Raw genomic sequence first — 19,176 nt, 5'->3', positions numbered from 1 at the left:
GGACGATAACTCAATAACGATATATATCAATCAATAGATGTATATTGATGATAGAAAAAAAGGGTCAATAAAAGTTCAGTAGAATAAGTTTTCTTTTCTTATGCATTCTAGCCATTTAGATTAATATTACAGTCATTACCTCCTCCTACCCAATCACAAACAGACCCAGGAAGGCGCCATCACCAAGCTCCACCCCCTTCACAGAGTTCAGAGGGCACGCGCTCTTTTTTCTTTTGTAAAAACTTGCAGTTCTGGTAAAAAGTTGGTTGAAGTGTTGAGTTTGAATTCAGTCGGTAAGCAACAGCACGAAATGGCCAGGGCTGCACTTAAAATATGTTTTGAATTTGTTGATAATTTTCGATATTAGGGGAGATCACCAACTTTCTGCAGTCAATCACTCCAGACTTCATGTGACCTTTAGATCAGGTCAAGAACAGAGGGCAGCTTCATTGAATGAGTTTCCATGGCTGAACAGCTGCATCCGAGCCATACATCACCCAGAGCAAAGCAAAGTCTCAGATGCAGCCGTGTGAAGCATGACTCTAGAGCAGTAGAGGTACGTTCTCAGTGATGAATCACTTTTCTCCTGCCAATCTGATGGATGAGTCTGAGTTTGGTGGCTGTTAGAACAGTAATAGTCTGACTGTACAATGCCAAGTGTAGAGTTTGGTTGAGGGGGGAGTGGGGGTTCTGATGTGGGGTTGATTTCAGGAGCTGGACTTTGCCCCTTAGTTCCAGTGAAAGGACCTCTTAATGTTTCAGCAGACCAAGAAATTTTGGACAACTCCATGCTCCCAACTTTATGGGAAGTTTGGAGATGTTCTCTTCCTCTTCCAACATGGCTGAGAACCAGACCAAAAAGCAAGGTCCATAAAAACCTGGAGGAGAGTTTGGTGTGGATGACCTTGACAGTCCTGTTCAGAGTCCTGAAATCAACCTGATAGATCACCTGTGGGATGAATTAGACGGGAGACTGAGCCAGACCTTCTCGCCCAACATCAGTGTCTGACCTCACAAATCTACTTCTAACCCTAACCCCAGATCCTTTGGACAGAAGAGATGAAGCCGCTATAGCGGCAAAGGGGGGAGCAATGTCGTATTGAACCATATTAGGAACGGGATGTCGCTTAAGTTCATTAATCAAGCTAGGTGAGTGAATACTTTTGGCAATATATTGTAGCTTTTGATGCATTTGAGTTGCAAGGAGTTTGACCTTATGAGTTTGACTCAAATGACTTTTAACGTGTGATAGATGCTATCCATCCAAAACCAGGACAATGACCCTGACCTTTTCTAACTGGTATCACATCTGGTTTACATTTCTAGTTTTAATTTTTCTGGCTTATGTGCATATTCAAAATCAGTCATTTTAAGATCCTTACAGTACCCACCTTAAACTGACATAGAATTTCAGCATACAGCGCAAATGTTTTGCTGCAGACCGACAAAATACAACTAACTTTGAAGGAAGGATTTGCTTTATAATATGCCAATAGTGGAAAAACGGGAGAAAAAATAAAAAAATAATCAGATTTGTTTTTTGGAAAGGTATGTTTATATCATAACACTTCTACATTACATAATGTAGCAACAAGTAAATCCATGTTTAAACTAAGTCTCACCAGATATTTCTTTATAGTGAAGAGATTAATTAATTTAAATGGTAAATACCATTTACCATTTATTAATCTGCAACGTTCTAGTGACAGTTACAGGTGTCATAAACTTTACTTTTACTTTCAAACCATACCTGCAAGTAAAATGCAGTTTAAACATTTAAGAAAATTACTTCTCTTTTTATTTCAAGTTAGTGCAGTTGCATACAAACCCCAAATTAGTCCTGACATAACATCTTAAAACCATAAGTGATAACTGGAGTGAACACTCCATTTTTTAAATTAAAGTGAGACATTGTCATCATGATCTCATTAAAAATATCCACAAATACATGGGGAACTTAGCAGGAACAGATGATAAAATCCTACAAGTATGTACAGAGAAAATGAGATTAAGTACACACTATCAAATCTGTATTTTTACAGGTAGTTACATCATAAAATTGCAATTTATGTCCGTTAAATAAAAAAAAAACTTGGTGAGAAAACTTTTTAACAATATTGTTTATTTTACAATGCAATTATTGCATTACGCTGATGCTGTCGCTGAAACCCTGCAAAGCGGACAGTTTTTAGTGTGGTATGTCGCCGTCTGCTCAGTCCAAGAAGAAAATGTTGTTGAACTGCGTCGCACAAAGCCTCTTTACTTCTTCTGGAAAAGATAAAGTAAAGAAAATGAAGAAGGCTGAAATTATGACTGCATATTGTGGTAAGAATACACCCATTTATTTCATTTCCTGATGGCAGACATACCGTTTACTAGAATCAGATTGGCGTTCTTTTGATTTAGGATCACATACAGCTCTCTCTGGTCCGACTTCTTGCCGACGACCCAGTAATCCGTCATAGCTTTTACGATGATTTCCTCATCTTCGTCAAACCTAGGTAGCAGATTGGTAGAAATAAATAAATGCAGCAATATATATTGTAATTTAAACTTAGTGAAAAGTTACATTTCAGTAATTCAGTAGAAAAAAATAAAATATGATACAGATTCATTCCAGAGGGCCTTATTTCAACAACTTTTGTTAATTTTACTGATCATAACTCACAGCTGAAAAAAATTCAGTTTCTCATCAAATCTGAATACTCCACAATCGCAGATACGAAAGATATTTAAAACGGAAAAGTTATGTTGTGATCTTCACAGTCATGAGGAAGACTGCAGACATGACAGTTTTTTAGCAAATAGTGACTGACAACTCTCCACAAGGAGGACAAGATACAAAAGCTCATTGCTGGTTCACAGGGCTTTATTCACATTAATGCAAAGTGGACAGCAGCAGCCTTGAGAGGATTTTCAAGCTACGTCCACTCAATAGTTTGGGGAAGATTCATAAGGCATGAACTCCAGCAGGAGATTCCTTGTATGACACCACCCCTGAACCAGTGTCGCGAAAAATTGTATTTGGCCTGAGCAAAGGGACCGGGCTATTGCTTACTGCCCCAAAGCCCTTCTCTCAGATTAAAGGCCATTTTGTATTCCACTTTGAGATCAAAGTTTGAGAGTCTGCTCAAAGAGTGGAGAGGATGAGCATCCGAGCAGCTTGAGGTGTCGTATGAAGTTTCCACAATCGGTGATGATTTGGAGAGCCACACCATTTACTGGGGTTAGTCCATTTTTTTTCAAACCATCAATATCCAAAGTCACACAACCACCTAGCAGGGAGCTTTAGAGAACCTCATGCTTCACTTTTCTGCCAAGCTTTTTTCCAGAAGGATTTGGCACCCATCCACAGTACCATAAGCTTCAAGGCCTGCTTTAATGAGTACGGAGTTGCTGTGAATGGTTAGCCAGCAATATGACCAAAACCGTAGAAAAACCTATGCTGTATTTTAAGGAGGGAGATGACAGAAATCAGGACCAACAGTTCAGATGAGCTGCAGGTCAATAATAAAGCACCCTGGCCTTTCTGTGCACCTCAGCAGCGTCACAGGCTGACGGCCTTCCCGGCCACGCTGCACTGATGCAAAAAATTCATGCAAAAGGACTTTTTTTGTGTTTCACTTTTGTGAGAAACTCAAATTTGGGCTTTCATTAGCTGTAAACCATAATCGTCAAAGATGCAGCAAGTTTCAGCGTTAACACTGGTATCGGCCAATGTTCAGAATCAGAATTCATTGTGGCCAGACATACACAGAAAACAGACAAGTATATAAGTTTCGTACACAATTGTCAGAAATGCAAAGAAGGCCCTTAATTCAAGTTCAAGAACCTAATTGCAGAAGGTATAAAAGATTTTGACTAACGAGTAGTTTTGATCATAAGCGTATAATAACGGCGACCTAAGGGGCTTAAACTAAAACATGTGGATAAGACACGCCTCTGATCCAAGTCTACGATCTGACCGGCCTTCTTAGAGACCCGGCTCTCCCAGAGTGAGGCCACATCTCTTTGGCCAACGCCTACAATTCTAGAGCACACTTTAACAATGCTGTTCAGGTTGCTTTTGTCTCGTTAGAAGCATTGTCGGCTTTTGTCTAAACAGTTGTTTATCAAACTGTTGGTGTGATAAACAACCAAACCAACAGATACAAGAAAATGTGAGAAGACTTTTGATGTAGGAGTAATAGCAAACTAAGAATCTTCTCATGCTGTGCAACAGGTAAACTCGCCGCTGTCCTTTTGTTGTGACCTTAGCCAGATGTTAAACTGGGCCGATATTAATGTCCATATTGTTTCTGTTTGTGTTTCAGGACGCGGAGGGCAGGAGGTTGGCCATGCTGTATTTGTTTGGGCCTGTGTGATGGTGATGCAGCACATGCTGGTTCTTTGCATTATTTCCTTTATGACACATTCTTAAAAACAGGTACATTATATAAAGTGTTACCGTTTTGGGCATGACTTCCTTTGCAAAGGTTCTTCTAAATTGAAAGCCATCTGCAAGCCCATTTTTCTACCATTGTGTTGAAGCACCGATCCCTGGTTCAAAGTCATCTGATTTACAGAGTGATGCATGTTGGCATTCTTTTTAACATCCTGAAAAGCACGATGCAAACATTTGTGACTGTGTGTTACGGTTCTTTAAAACAAACCCCAACAACTGCTTCTAACTTGAATATCAAAGTAAATATATAAACAAAGCCATAAACATTATAGCTGATTCATCTGTAATAATGTAAAACCTGTAGAAATAGGGCTGGGTGATATGGCTTAAAAATAAAATCTCTGATTATACCAAATCAGTTTAATATTTTTTCCCTCTCATTTTCATTTCACAAAAAGAAATTAAAGACAATATTTGAAAAACTTGCTTTTATGTCAAGCATTTCGTCTGAAATTCAAAGTGCAACTAAATACAAGCTGTGAAACATGCTTGGAAAACAAGATGGCGGCCCCGCTATTGTGAACAATGAGAATATAAATAAATGTTTGCTGCTAGTGATATTACACAATGAGCTGAGAGCAGGCTTCACTTCACTTGTTTAACTTCAAACTAACTTAAAAATAAAGGAATTGAGTAAATTAAAGTGCCTCGCCTTATGGTAAAAAAGTTTCCTCTTTACAATATATTTTCCTAAACATTTATTCAGCATTGTATGCTATTCTCTTCATGGAAGCCCACTGAGTGCATTGGCAAAATAAAATCCAGACTTTCGAAAATCAAATCTTAATAAATTGTCAATTTTAATTAATCGATTAAATTGATTTATCGCCCAGGCCACCCTTTAACTAGAGAAATCCCATAACTATTTGGCTCTCTTTGTGGCGATGCTCCCTTAAAAGGTCAGATTTCTCCAGCTGAAACTAATCGCTTCGATCTAATCTGTGCTTTCAGGAGAATTTCCACACAAAGCAGAAAACAGATTTTTAACATGCTATTAAGAAACAAAAATGGTGTCATGAAGCTTCGCTTAACAAAGTAGCAGGATTTTCTGTACCTGGCGAAGTCACAGTTGATGTCACCCAGTATCTTCATGAGGTCGGGGTGGACCGAGGTCAGACACACGCTGGCGGTCTTTCTCATGTGAATGGTGCTCTTCTCTGCCAGATTCATGTGGTTAAAGTAGATGAACTTAAACTGGGGCTCCTTCTCCGGCCTACAGGAACAACATGAATACACACAAAGGGGACCAAATGAACAGAAATCCGTACAAGTGGACTTGGAAGTTTTTTTTTAATAGCTCCTTTCAAACTGTCTGTTCTTTCTCTCGGTGGAGGCGGTCGCACTTTCCTTCTGCTCCTGGCTACCCACCCACCCACCCACCCACCCCACCCCATCCCCCTCTCCCTGACGTTCTCTGCTTCTGCTGTGTCTTTTCTTTTTCTGAGCTCTCTCTTCATATAACCAAATTTTGAAACGATGGATCTGGTCAGCTGGTCTCTCAATGCAATTAATCAAATTTTTCCGAACGGAAGACCGGTAAAAGGGGACCCGTCCTGTCCTGACGGGACACACTTCGTGGGATACATCCTAGATTCCTGGAACAGGTGGAAAACGGTGTGCCTCTCGATTTTGTCAGTCGAGGACGTTGAAGATGTATACATGTTTGGATTCATGATACTCGGATTTTCTCCATTTGGATTCGGAGGTTATTTGATGTATCTGCATCTTCAGAGGATGTCAGTGGCAATTATGGTCTTCATCAGGCTGCCGGACGCTTTTGATGCGCTCACTAAGGCCATGTGAACGAGCAGAACCGTAAGTCGGATGCGTTGGAACGTAGGCTGGCTACGGTGGCTGGACTCAGATGATAGATGGGATAAAATCTTGTATAAATGGGATATATCTGGATGTGAGATGCAGGAAAAAGCCCAACAAATTTGGAATATTGGATTTGCCACCTGGAGCCAGCGACAGAAAAGACTTCAAAGTTGACAAAAAATGTAGCTAGCTTGTTCTCAAAACAAATAGCATATTTGGACTTCGGCTTCCCATTTTAATTTAACCTCCCCTGGATGTTATGACGGGAGAGCACAGAAACTGCCCCGCTCCCTCCTCCCCCGCAGACACCTGTGGATGGCATTCAGAACTGTGCCGCGCCGGTTGATAAACTTTCCATTATATCAAGGAAAATGGCCTCTGGACAGCATTCATGGACAAATTGCCCACATTCACTTACACACACAACTGACTGGACGGTTGTACTGGAACTGTAATTTTCGATTACAATGCAAATTGTAGTTGACAATAAAAATTGATTGATTGATTGAAACTGGGATAAATCTGCTGCTGTATTCAAAGAGGTCATTGATTTCCATCCATGATGTGTGTGAGGAGCAACGTGGAAGACAGCTAAGGAACTTCATTATTTTTTCAGCGCATTCTTTTCTAAGTTGATTACAAGAAGTCCATCGAATTGCCTGGCCACTCTAAGATTACGGATGAGGATTTATCTGGCGCTTACAGCTGGGACTAAAGTCACGTGGACCAGGATGCCGGTCCTTAATGCCGGCATGATAATCTGTGGTAGTTCTAAAGTTCTGTCCGTCTCTCCTAGCTAGGCAGAACCAACACCAAAAAAAAAAGGGATGGCAAGAACTGTAACCAGAAAGTCCTCCGCTCTGAGAAACAGTTGAACAGGCAACAAAACCTAAGTTAAAGCAGCACCGTCACCGCCTTAGTGTAGCGCTCTAATGGATTTTTGATAATATCCTGCAGGCATGTGTGCACAAACACATTACAGGACTTTTTGCAGATACAAAAAGTTACAAGTCTATCACACCTAGACTTTTCAGACAATTATGCCAGTTATTTTCATCAAGCATCTTGTCACAAGTAAAGGGCTGACAGATACTGCTTAGAAGAGGACAACTAAAACCAGAAAATACAATCTTTGCAAGGCGTCAACTTTAAAGTTGTGGAAGCAGAGAAACAGCCACTGACCCAGATATCCTGCGGTTAATTGTGAACTGTTCACATATATCTGATGCCAGCAAAGTAAGCTGGGGGCCCACCAAGCTGTCCAGCTGCTCGCAGAACTCCCTCGTAAGCTCCACAGTGGCTGGAAAATAGAACAAATTCAACTGCTTTTATGAGACACAAGTGGAAAAAAATGCCTCATTTAAATTAATATAAGGAACAAAATAGCTTGAATCCAACGAAAATCCAAATAACGGAGGCTTTAACTTACCACTGATCATAAAACAAGCAGCAGCGCTCATTGCCTGCAAAAAAAAACAAAAAAAAAAAACTAATCGGCGCAGGTAAGGTGCAGAATCTAGGTCAAAAAGGTTCAAAATTCACGCTAATCGCACGGTAAGCACTAAGGGAAGTGCTTCATTTTCAAATTGAGCCATCTAATCCAGAAAATCCATTGATAGCGAGGAGAAACATTCAATCCTAAATCTACAATAAACAAGAACTAAAATCCCCTCCATCACAGATTACATTAGAAAATCCCCCTGAAAATAAATAACTTAGTCTCTGATATGCCTAAAATAATCAGCACAGAGTAAAAACACAGAACAGAGTCAAGTTAAACTAAGTCAACACACCTTATAAACAATCAGATGCAGCTCTTCGTAGCCTTCTTCTGCACTGACAAATATTTTCGGAAACCGGAATTTAGCCTCTGGGTCTTTAAGGTTAGAAGGTCCTGTCAAAAACCTGTGGACATGTGGAGACAATTTGACATGAGACAACGGTATTAAAAGAAATGTAGTGGTTTTCAATAAAGAAATAGTCAGTGATCTTCAAAGCCCAGCATCCGACCCAGACCTGGGGCCTGATGTAGGAAGGCTCCATACCAACAAAAACCTGCGGTGCCTTCTTTAACGCACAGCTCGGCACTCACAAAAACAAATGTGTGTAAGTGTGCAGTAATCAACGCAACTCTGTGACCTGCCAGGAAAATGAGTGGCAGCAATGCAAAGTTCAATCAACAATTATAAACTGCAAAGACCTTAACCTCACCTAAATACAAAGAAATATAATCAGTTGAGTTCTATTTCACTCAAGGAGATGTTTTCCTTCATGAGTTTGAGCCGTTGTGGGTTAGACTCACACTGACAACCTGAATCCCATTTAGCCTCATATGATAATTTAACACCTCAGGAAATCATGGAAACAACCTCGATCAGATGTAAAGTGGGAATATTCCTGTCCTATCGCTCTGTGCACTGCGGAGCTTGAATGCATGTAGATCATCTAAGGGAGCCTTTCATTCTCACTGAGAAGAAAGCAGAGTCGGATCAGCAGATTATTTCCTAACAAGTCAGGTGTGATGATCCCTAAGGTGGAGACAATCACACGTCCATAAATAGCTGCAGAGAGCTGCGAGTAATTGTGGAACGATGGCAGCGCTGGGGCTGCTGGAGGACGTTGTTGATGGAAGGATCCATCTGCTGACCTGCTGCCACATGATGTTCAGATTGTTCAGGGCAATTCTGTCAGAACTGGCCTCAGCGTTGCAGAGGGAAACCAGGAGAAACCGAGCGTTGCCGGTGCCGTTTCAACCTCCGACAACGCTGCGGTCTTTGCAACCGGAGCGTTTCAGAGGAAGCTGACTGACAGGTCGGGTATTTGACAGTCATCCCTGAGCTGTCTCCAGCCTGTCCATTGGGTCGGCCATGTAACACTGTTCTGATACATAAACATCCCCTAAACTGTCATTTGCACCAAGGAGCCGATTTCTAACTGCAGTGACCAGACTGCACTGGTATGGCTATAATCTTGTTTAACTCAGGATTCCACTATACTATCATAACAATGATTATTCTCATCATAATAGCTGTGTTGTGACTCTGTGCATGGTGGCAGGGTAGCCAGCTGTTCCTGCTATAAAAAAGAAAAGAAATCCTCTGTATATTCTGCTCCTGTTCTTCCCTTTGTCTCCTCGAAATGTCTTTTCTGTTCTGGATTGTAGTTATTGCTTGCTTACTGTTAATCCCCCCCCCCCAAAAAAAAAAAAAAAACGATTTGTGGAAAACGATATCCTGAACTTCACTGGACCCTGGTCAGAGAAGGTAGACGAGCCATTTCCCACACTAGGCTGCTATGTATCACATCTGTGTCTTGGTTTCTATCTTGTCCCTGATTTTGATGATGCAGCTTTTTGTTGCACTTAAAGGGTAGTTTATTCTCTTATTCTCGTGTGTAAAGAACAGCACTGCTTGTTGACACATGAACAGTAATCAACTTAATTCAATTTCAGTATAAATGTCTTAATTATGCTTCCAGGGGAAAAAGGTTGGGGCACAAACAACTGTAGGCATAAAGTGTCTGTTCTTTTAGAATGGGTTGCTCATAGTGTGTTGTTCCAGACATTTGACCTAATCTAGGCCTGATTATGACTTTTGAGCATGAGGACCCCAGTTTCATTTTCTATGAAGCAGCTCAAGTGACAGATGAGACAGTCCTTCCACCATTTCAACAACTGTTGGATGGATGACTGAAACTATGACGAGACGTTCATGGTCCTCAGGAAAACTAAACTAAAGCTAATTGTTAGGAATCCCAAACATTTCTCTGATGGCTTTGATTCGTTTTGTTTCCCCCGGTTCAAAGGTTCTCTGAAAATGATTAACATAAATACCAGAGTGTATTTCCATGTTGCCCAGAAGGCAACAGAGTGGGAAAATGTTTTTTCTCCCTGAAGAACAAACTGAAAGAGTTGTCAAGACAAACACATGTTGGTGTATAGGCCAGAAGAAAACCAAATGATCACTGATGAAATGCAGTTATTCTTTTCTCCTTTAAATGACTATCTTCATCCCAACCAGTAAACAACATGCCGCCGTCAACATGAACCACGGTTCTTTTACTGAACATCACTGAGCACTAACCAAACCCAGGCAGTATTCTGGAACAGCATCACTGTATGTGTATCAGCAGCTTCCACACAAGCTGACACCACTGGTAAAGACGTCTAAAAAACAACTTTAATCATGGCATGGTTTATGGAAGTAGCATAATGCACCCATCCATTGTCCAAAGCCACTAAAGTAGCATGATTTTAATTCACCTCAGTTTATTAATAAATCTATCACCCGTTAATTCACAAGAAAAAGCTGTCTTTATATGAAAAAATGTGAACTTCTTACAAACTGAATTAGTGAATCCTGCGTTTGCTTTTGCTTTGTAACACACATGGATGACAAAGATAAATGATTTTTCTTTCTTTCAGATTGCAGCTCTGCAGAAGACAGGATTAAAGACAAGAAGGAATTACCTCCCATAATGCAACAGATTTCCTGTGACCTCAGGCCTGAGAGGAGAGTCCCTGCCGGCCAGCTGCAGCGGGAAAACAGACAGGAAAAAGCAAAAAAAAAAAAAAGCTTTGTTTAAAAATATGAAACACAATCAACATGATGTTACCATAGAGAACATGATGGAGTTTATGTTAAAAGGTTCAGGATCTTTATGGAGGACTGAAACATGCAGGAACCGACCAACAGCATCCAGTGTTAATCCTACTTCTGCCTCGTTTATCACAGAGAGAAGAGAGACTCTTCTCTGCATCCTCCCAGAAATTCCCACCAAACTGATCTAATCATTTCATCCCTCGACGCGGTCCACTAACGGGCCGTGCAGAATTTTTCATACCCACTGAACCATTAACACATTTGTTGATTGTTTTTTTGTTGAGCTTAGGTAATATTGCAATTTCTTGAGACATTGAATTCTGGGTTTTCATTATCAGTAAAGCTTGAAGTATTTCACTCTCTATGTAATAAACTTATATAATATAGGAGTTTCACAATATTCACATTGTTTGAGCTGTTCCCGTAATGTGGATCGACTTTGAATATTCTTTAATCTCTATTCTCTCATGGTAGCTCTGGCTGTATATTTAGGGTTGTTTACCTACTTAAGGTTAACTTTTACCCAACAATCGTCCAGCAACAACATCATGCTGAAAAGCATCCTCACAGCCTGATGCGTCTCTGCTGGGTATTTTAAAGTTTATGATCGTAACTGTGAAAGCTGAAATAGCTTGATGGGTACGAACACTTAGCAGGCACTGTACGGCAGTTACGCTTCATCTACCTCGGGCTCTGAGTGCCTGGGAAACAGCGACGTGGTCAGGTATTTGTAGAGGATCCTCATGTCGTCCTGCTCCAGCCCGCTCCTGCACACACAACCACGTTTAAACCCTTCAAAAGTGATCAAAACGGCACTAAAACGCTTTCTCTCTTGTAACCGACCAACTCTCAGGGGTCAATGGGAGACCATGGCAGACAGCAACACATTATGTAATAATGAAGTAACCCCTCCCCCGTCTGTAGATCCTTTACTGGGAATTCCTTAAGCCAACAGATGTGTAGTTCAATACTGATGGAGGAGGCTGACAGTGTGTGACTTGTTTGCTAACACGCAAACCACAAAGAGGATTAGTGTTGATGTTTAGTACCACCTCTGTTTGTTCAGCCTGTCCGGCTCTAATGTTGGGATTCTACCACTGCAGGTAGCAGCGAGTGTTGTTTTAAGGCACTGGGAGTTGGCGGTTTTGACAAGAGAGGGGATTAGTTGGTCAAGAGTGCAAAGTTTTAACAGTGCGTACCAGATCAGCTGGTCATTATAGAGGAAAGCTGTGTATTTGATCAGACTGAGGCTCTCCTCCACTCTGTTGACGAAAGACTGAATCTTCAGGTAGGTCATCTTGTCCAGCGGGAAGAAGCTGATGCCTCCAAATACGTCCAGCAGGTCACAGGACTGCAAGTGGAGCGTCTGCAGATACTAGGAAGCCCAGGGTGAACGCACATGAACATACAGAGACAAAAAATAAATAAATTAAAAAAGGACAAAAGAGGGATTAGTTTACAAGTGCTTGTTTACGATGCAGTGCAGAGGGCGGACTAAGAAGTTGTTGACCGGTGTGATGCAGAAGCTCCTGCATCATTGAGGGGATAAGATGTTCAGCCGATATTCAACCTCAGATACAGTACACCGCAGCGTCTACTTTCTCTTCGTGTTTGGGTTACATGGAGGAGAGGGAAGCCCAGATCAGCTTAAGGCGTTCACTGATTAGAAATGAATTTTTTAAACTTTTCTACACAGTTGTAAAGCCAAGGGGTTACGTTGCTGCTGAGAAGAGGACGCCACTAACCCGGGTCGGTAAGGAGTAAAAAAAAAAAAGTTAGACACGACTGCACACATCGTTTACACAGGAACCATTACACTGGAAAAGACGATCAAACACTCAGAGAGGATCCTGGGGCTTCTAAAAACACCAGCGGTCAGGCTCTGCTGAGTTTTCATAAAAGCAACGCTGGACTTAATCTGACACAGTACGCCAAAGACAATATGTACAGTCCAAAACAAGGCAACACAATAATCCACCTAGCAACGGCTCCCTGGGTGGATGGCAGCGATAGTTACCCTGTAGAAGAACTTTTCAAGCTTCTGAATGAGCAGCTCCACGCCACCGGCTTCCATCGCTCTGCCAAACGTGCCGTTGAATAGCTACAGAACAAGAGAACAAGTCTAAGCAGTTCTGCCAGCGTATTATCAGGATTTAAGGAAACATTGTTTTTTTGAAGCAGCCTCTGATGCAGGAAAAACTCTGAACCGCAGGTTCTAAAATCCTCACCTTGTACATGCTGTAGCACTGCCGTACCACTGCGCCATAAACCGTGTCCTAGTATGAAAAAAACATTAAGAAAACAACAAATCCAACCAATATAGTTTCTCACTGATTCGTGTTTTGGAGCCAGAGACCTGAAACAAATCTGACAACCTGTGAATGATATAGTGTGAATATAACGTAATTGTAGTATCAGTGCGCACAATATTAACTTCGCAAAGGACTGTCCAGAGTGCAATAATTGGCTAATGTATTGTAAGAGTTTTGAAGTTGTATTTTTCATGCTGATGCAATATTTATCCAGTTGGACTCACGCCACCAAAAGTTTAATGGCAGACACAAATGACATTGCCAAAATTGCTAAAGGTCACATAGAGCAGGAAGTACAGATTAGAAAGGGAGAAAAGAAAAAAAGATATGATATCATTATCGCAATATTTAAATTATTGCTATCCAGAGATTTTCTAATATCATGCAGCCCTAATTGCTGTAAACCAAATAATAAAAATCAACTGATTTTTGAGTTGAATTTATATAACTTTCAACATGCCATTAAAAAAAGGTAAATAAAAACAAATTTCCTCCAAATCTGATAATTCTATTGTTTGACTAGAGATGCTGGCCTCCTTTCCTATCAGAAGGACACTTCCTGTATTATTATGTAAATAATCCTGTATTATTCCTGTATATTCTGTATTATTGATGTGTTGTGATCTCCTGCTGTAATCCCCTGATTTCAATCCACACCTTCCTTGTTAAATGTATACATTTTCCATTAAAAAGCAACCTGATTGTAAATAACTAACACAATTCCAATGCTTCTTTTTCTTAAAAGGCCAGTGGAAGGAAGACGCACTGGACGACCAAATGTAGAAATGTAAGACCCAAATAAAGGTCATTTAAGGGCCTGCATTGACAAACTTTCAGTTTATGTAAGCTTTTTTTTTTCAAGGACTAAAATTGAGATGATAGAATTGAAGATGTTTTAATACTTTGAGACCCCAAATAAAAACCTATTTGGAACAAAAACACAAAACCGCACAAACTACCACAACAAGCTCCCATTATTTGACACCACACACCAAGCTAATGTCATCTATCTTCTCATAAAAATGCTCATAACTGTGAATAAAGTTGTACTTTGCTTAAAATCTCCTTTGACAAGCTGAATAAAGTTTCACCCAGTTTTCCAGTTGGCCAAAGATAAAAAGATAATGAAGACACTGATGGATGAATTTGTTCTTCTTGACGACTTTTCAGTCCTGGCGCTTGTGGCGCCCCTCAGTCTGTGAAGTGTGTTGACATCCAAAACAAACCCTTCTGATAACTCTGTAAAGAGTTCAATATAGTCTGCATAAAAAGGAAATTAAAAACAACAGAACTTTACTGGTGTTTAATCTGTGTTTCTGCTTTAGTCCGTGGATCAAATTCTAACACCAAAATGTTAGACGTAACATTTTTATAACAAATAATTAACATGTAATATTTTGGAGATGGACTAGAGTTGCTTTGTTCCTAAGATCGTATTTTAGATTTTTGTATAAAACCTGTGATAAGGTCTAACTGTGCTCCTTTTCTCAGCGTACTGCTGGCTGCTGTCTTTCTGTAAGTACCGCTCGCTAACTCACAAGTATTTCTTCTTCTTGATACTCTATTGCGGGAGGTTTGCCATCTTTGTTCGGCTTCTCAATCATTGGGTTTCGGACCACCTGAGGAATCAGACAAAACACCAAAAGTTACTCCAAATAAGGATCAAAATAAGGCAGGACCAATGGAGAAATCAGGAAATTTTGTGTACCATGACTATCCAGAAATGTTCCTCTGGCTCAAAGAAAAACTGCCGATTCTTCTGCGTGTGCAGGGATTTGGCTGGTTTGGTTGGACAGAAAGTCCTGGAGCAAGAGAAGAAGTGGGTGTGAAAAAGAGGATGCATCAAAAATAAAGGATAACCAACTGATCCTTTGTGCTTCTTACTGATTTATTTTGATATACATCGGTGTTTGTGTGTATATAGGCTGTTATCACAAAACTTCCCTACTCGGTCAGAATCTTTTTTACAAAGAGGCCCAAAACCTGGTCAAATGAAGCCTGCAGCAAAAAAAAAACCCACTTATTTCACTGATATGAGTCAATCTAATTTAAAAATACCACAATCCCTGAAGTAGTCACACCTGAACATATCATCCCCAGAGTAAAACATGGTGAAGGTAGCAACAGGATGCTTTTCTTTAGTAGGCCCAGAAAAAAGGTTGATGGGAGGATGGATGGTGCTAAAAACAACTATCCTGGAAGCAAACCTTTTAGAAGCTCAGAAAGACCTCGAAACGACCCAAAACACACAGCCAGAGCTACAATGATGTGGTGTAGATCAAAGCAGAATCACACAGTCAATGGAGACCTACTGTAGATCTAACTAGAATATGTTGCAAGACGTGAATATCGATCTCCAGAGACCCAAAATCGATTCCTGACGCAGCTTAAGCTATTTAGCAAACAAAAACAGACAAAAACTTTGGCCTTAAGATGCGGCAAGCTGTCAGAGACGTACCACTGAATCCTTCTGGAGGTAATCCAAGCAAAAATGTGGTTCTATCATGTACTGAGTCATGGGAGGTGAATTTAAGTGCACAACCCACTTTTCAGCTTTCTTCTTTTTTTATGAATGAGTTTAAAAACCCATAAACTATTTTTCTTGCACTTCACAATAATGCATGACGCTGTGTTGGCACGTCACATAAAACCCTGGTAAGGAGTTTGTGGTCTGAGCGTGACAAATGGGGTTATCAACATTGTTGCAAAGGCTATAAAGTGTTAATGACGTGTTGTACCTGGTGAACTGAACGATGGCCTCACAAAGGCCCACATTTCGGATCTTCTCATTTTTCTCGACCTCACTCGGGTGGTAAAACAAAATCTTTTTCTCCTCCTGAGAGAGAAAATTTGAAAACAGCAAACCGTTCAAAAACAAGGCTTTGCAGAGAAGACGGAAAGCTGTCCTGCACTGAAAGACCCGCTCACCTCTCCTTCCCGCGGTCCAAACGTGGGGTTATAAATGAAAAAACTGAGAAGGGATGGCGTGTACTGTTTCTCTTGTGCTCCGGAGGCCATTTTGGGACTGGAAAAGGCAGAAAGACAAAGAGTTGAGACAAGGAAACCTTCGGTTTCATTCAGTTCACACCAGCATCACCACTGAATTCTCAGTGGCCTTTTAACATGGAGTTTGCATGTTCTCCCTGTGCATCCACGCGTTCTGGCCGAGTATGCCGGCTTCATAGAACATCATACAAGTAACTTTAAATAGTTTGGAAACATTTTAGTGTATAAAGATGGATCAAACTCCTAAATGCTTTATATTTAGCAACTGCTTCGACTTCTGCATCAGTTTCTTCTAGTAAATAAGTCAAAACTTTAGCTAGCACCTCCCTCTCAAGAGATAAATCCTAAAGTGACGATCAAACATTAGTACATCAAAATAGTTAATTGAAAGATGATGTAAAAAGATGAGTTTTTAAGTCGCTTTTTAAAAAGCTCAGAGTCCACCGACCTCAAACTAAAGGGAAGAGCGCTGTGGAGTCCTGCTGAGAAGGCCCTCCTGTCACCGTGAGTTTTCAACCACCGGGCCTTGATCACATGACCTTAGGGACCTGCTGGGGACATACAGATATAATAGTCCTAAGACGCATGCTGGTGCTTGATCATTCAAAGCCTGATAACCGAGAACACGGTCTTAAAGAGTACTCTAGAGTAGACTGGGAACCAATAAAGCTGGACGAGTCGCAGAACGACAGGAGAAAACCTCTGATCTCAGAAATCTGGCAGGATCCTCTGGCTGTACAACCAGTAGACGGTCCAGTCCTGCTTTGATTGGGCAGTTTTTATTGACACTAATCCAATCTTGAAGAAACAAAGGCATGAATAACAGTTTCCAGGTCTGTTGATGAGATAACGCTGCTAAGATAAGGAATAAATACATCTGGCTTAAAAGACCACAGGCAAAGAGTTAGTTCAACTTAATTCAGAAGCATTTTGCCAGCGTACTTCTTAGCACACACCTGGCGGAAGACTTGGAATAAGAGGCTAAAACACCAAATGTTTACAGCTGGATGCTTCTGTGGGACAACAACCATTACACTTTGTTCATTATTTACATGGAAGATTTTTTTTAACCATCCAGCTTTGTGCCGATGTAAAAACTACCCCCAGACATGGAGATTCAATGCCTCCTGAGGCCTAAAAGAGAGGTCTAAGTGACCTGAGTAGTGAGAGAAGACATCTCGACTCGAAAAGTGCTCAACATGTACTGAAGAGGTAGCATTTAAACCAGAATGAATAAGGACCCTCTAAAGTGAGAAAACCCGCCATTTATTGTACGAACATCCTAGACCTGCTTTCTATAAAAGGATTCATCTCTTCATGAAGGAGGTTAACTTCGCTGATTGATGCTTTCCAGCCGGTGAAATCTCACGGAAGAATAACTTAATAAGCGACAAACAAAAACAAGTCCCCAGGCCTTTTGAAACTTTAACAACCGCATTAACCCCCTACAAAGTAAGAGAAGGTGTCAGAGATGTTGGGGCTTGATGAGAATCCTCCAACTTCTGGCCATGAACTGTTGCTCAGCCACCGACCCAGCTAGCAGAAGCCAGCTAACAGGCTAACCCGGTTCCTATAGCCAAGCTAAACATCTGTGATAATGACCGGAAGTACTCACCTTCCGGAGGATGCAAACACCGCGTCCTGTTGCACCTTGTTATTGTGTAAATAAAGTGAAAAGTAGAAAATAACTCTGTGAAAAGACATACAGCTCACATTATGGCACTTTCCATCGTTCACTTCCTGCTTTTGACAGTAGGGGTCACATGCTCAATTGTCCGGGTAAAAGGAAAGTCCACATAGTTAAGGTTCCGGTCAACGCAACACTTTTCTTATTGTTATTTTTTTTATTTAACAAAGAACAAAACATTGCTGAAAGTCATACATAACACATTAGAATACAAACTCTCCTGGAGGATTACAAGTTAGGGGGCATGAAAAAGATATAAGCTGTGCAAAAACAAAGAAAAAAATAGAGTAAACCACAATGAAAAGCTCAAAACAAAAGCTTTTTAGCAGTCTGTTGTGAGATGATTTTCGCTGATTTCCATTGTTTAACCTTATTTTATGCTAAATAGTATACTTTTAATTTTAGAACACAGAGGAAGGATAGTGTATTAACTCTTCATTTACTACAGTGAGTGAATAGGATATTTAGCTTATATGTATGACATCAGAGAAAGCTGGATTTAAATTGTCCACATACAATAAAATGGCATCAGTATCAAACAAAGGAATGTTAAGTTTAATATTAATCCAGTTCCATATGTCTATCCTAAAGCTTTGTGAACACTGACATAAAAAAAAAACATGCTCCAGGGATTCATCAGTTGATTTACAAAAGACACAATCAAATTTAAATCTCCTTTCAAGGAATATGGCAACAGGATATATTTTGATAATGATCTTAAAATGGGTTTCGTTCACTTTAGGAGTTATAAGCTATTTCATAAATTTGGAACAAGCACAAGTCATAGTTTTATCATTTGTTTCGGGATATTTCTAGAAAAAATACCTATTATAGTCAAAACCGACAACCACATTCCCAACACTTTCTTGTTGTTTTGCATTATTTTAGTGAAATTACCAATTTAAAGAGGCTTACTTCAAGTCTGCAGCAAAGCATTTATTTGTGTATGTGAGTGAGACCACTGCATAAATTTGGCAACAATAAAACACCTCAAAGAATTTGTGAAAAGGACCATGTCCGACTGGAATGGCCAAATTTTAAGCCAAATTCTTTAGCCTTGAAAAAAAAAAACCCACTATACAATTATTAAAAATGGCATACTCAGACTAAATAAGCTGTGTGATTAAGTAGTGTGATTTATGATGAAGTAAAAAATGCTAAATAACTTAACTATTTCATGTAGCACAGGCTGCATATGAGGAGGGAAGATGGACAGAAAAATCAAAAGGAACAATTCAAGCAGGAGTATAAACCAATTAGTAACAGTTCAACTTCTGTCGATCATTGTCATCATTACAGTTTGTTTCA

The 19,176-nt window shown here is 40.3% G+C and overlaps 1 protein-coding gene across 2 annotated transcripts; it reads right to left on the bottom strand.

Annotated features, from left to right (window-relative positions):
• Positions 1-1,771: 1,771 nt before the first annotated feature.
• ccz1 (CCZ1 homolog, vacuolar protein trafficking and biogenesis associated) lies at positions 1,772-17,952 on the bottom strand. Of its 2 annotated transcripts, none has more exons than XM_012849933.3 (17): positions 17,797-17,952; positions 16,630-16,732; positions 16,104-16,200; positions 15,914-16,011; positions 14,884-14,977; positions 14,714-14,794; positions 13,092-13,139; positions 12,881-12,964; positions 12,063-12,238; positions 11,549-11,630; positions 10,731-10,792; positions 8,056-8,167; positions 7,692-7,725; positions 7,445-7,562; positions 5,499-5,657; positions 2,370-2,497; positions 1,772-2,268 (listed from the first exon to the last, which is right to left on the bottom strand). In XM_012849933.3, the coding sequence occupies exons 3-17, from the start codon at positions 16,191-16,193 to the stop codon at positions 2,213-2,215; spliced, it is 1,422 nt and encodes a 473-aa protein (XP_012705387.2). In that variant the 5' UTR covers positions 16,194-16,200; positions 16,630-16,732; positions 17,797-17,952; the 3' UTR covers positions 1,772-2,212. The 2 variants fall into 2 exon arrangements, with proteins under 2 accessions (XP_012705387.2, XP_012705386.2); XM_012849932.3 differs by having other exon boundaries at positions 16,630-16,729.
• Between the last annotated feature and the right edge of the window lie 1,224 nt (positions 17,953-19,176).

The sequence above is a fragment of the Fundulus heteroclitus genome, chromosome 10, assembly GCF_011125445.2.
Source record: "Fundulus heteroclitus isolate FHET01 chromosome 10, MU-UCD_Fhet_4.1, whole genome shotgun sequence".
Classification (NCBI taxonomy): Eukaryota; Metazoa; Chordata; class Actinopteri; order Cyprinodontiformes; family Fundulidae; genus Fundulus; species Fundulus heteroclitus.
Note: the sequence above shows the minus strand (reverse complement) of the source record. Positions and strands in the feature narration are given on the sequence as shown.

Coding starts and splice junctions, on each gene's coding strand:
- ccz1 (XM_012849933.3), bottom strand. CDS start 16,193: ATGGCCTCCGGAGCACAAGAGAAACAGTACACGCCATCCCTTCTCAGT. Junction 16,012..16,103: donor TTGGACCGCGGGAAGGAGAG/GTGAGCGGGTCT, acceptor TTTCTCTCTCAG/GAGGAGAAAAAGATTTTGTT. Junction 2,269..2,369: donor CAATCTGATTCTAGTAAACG/GTATGTCTGCCA, acceptor TATCTTTTCCAG/AAGAAGTAAAGAGGCTTTGT.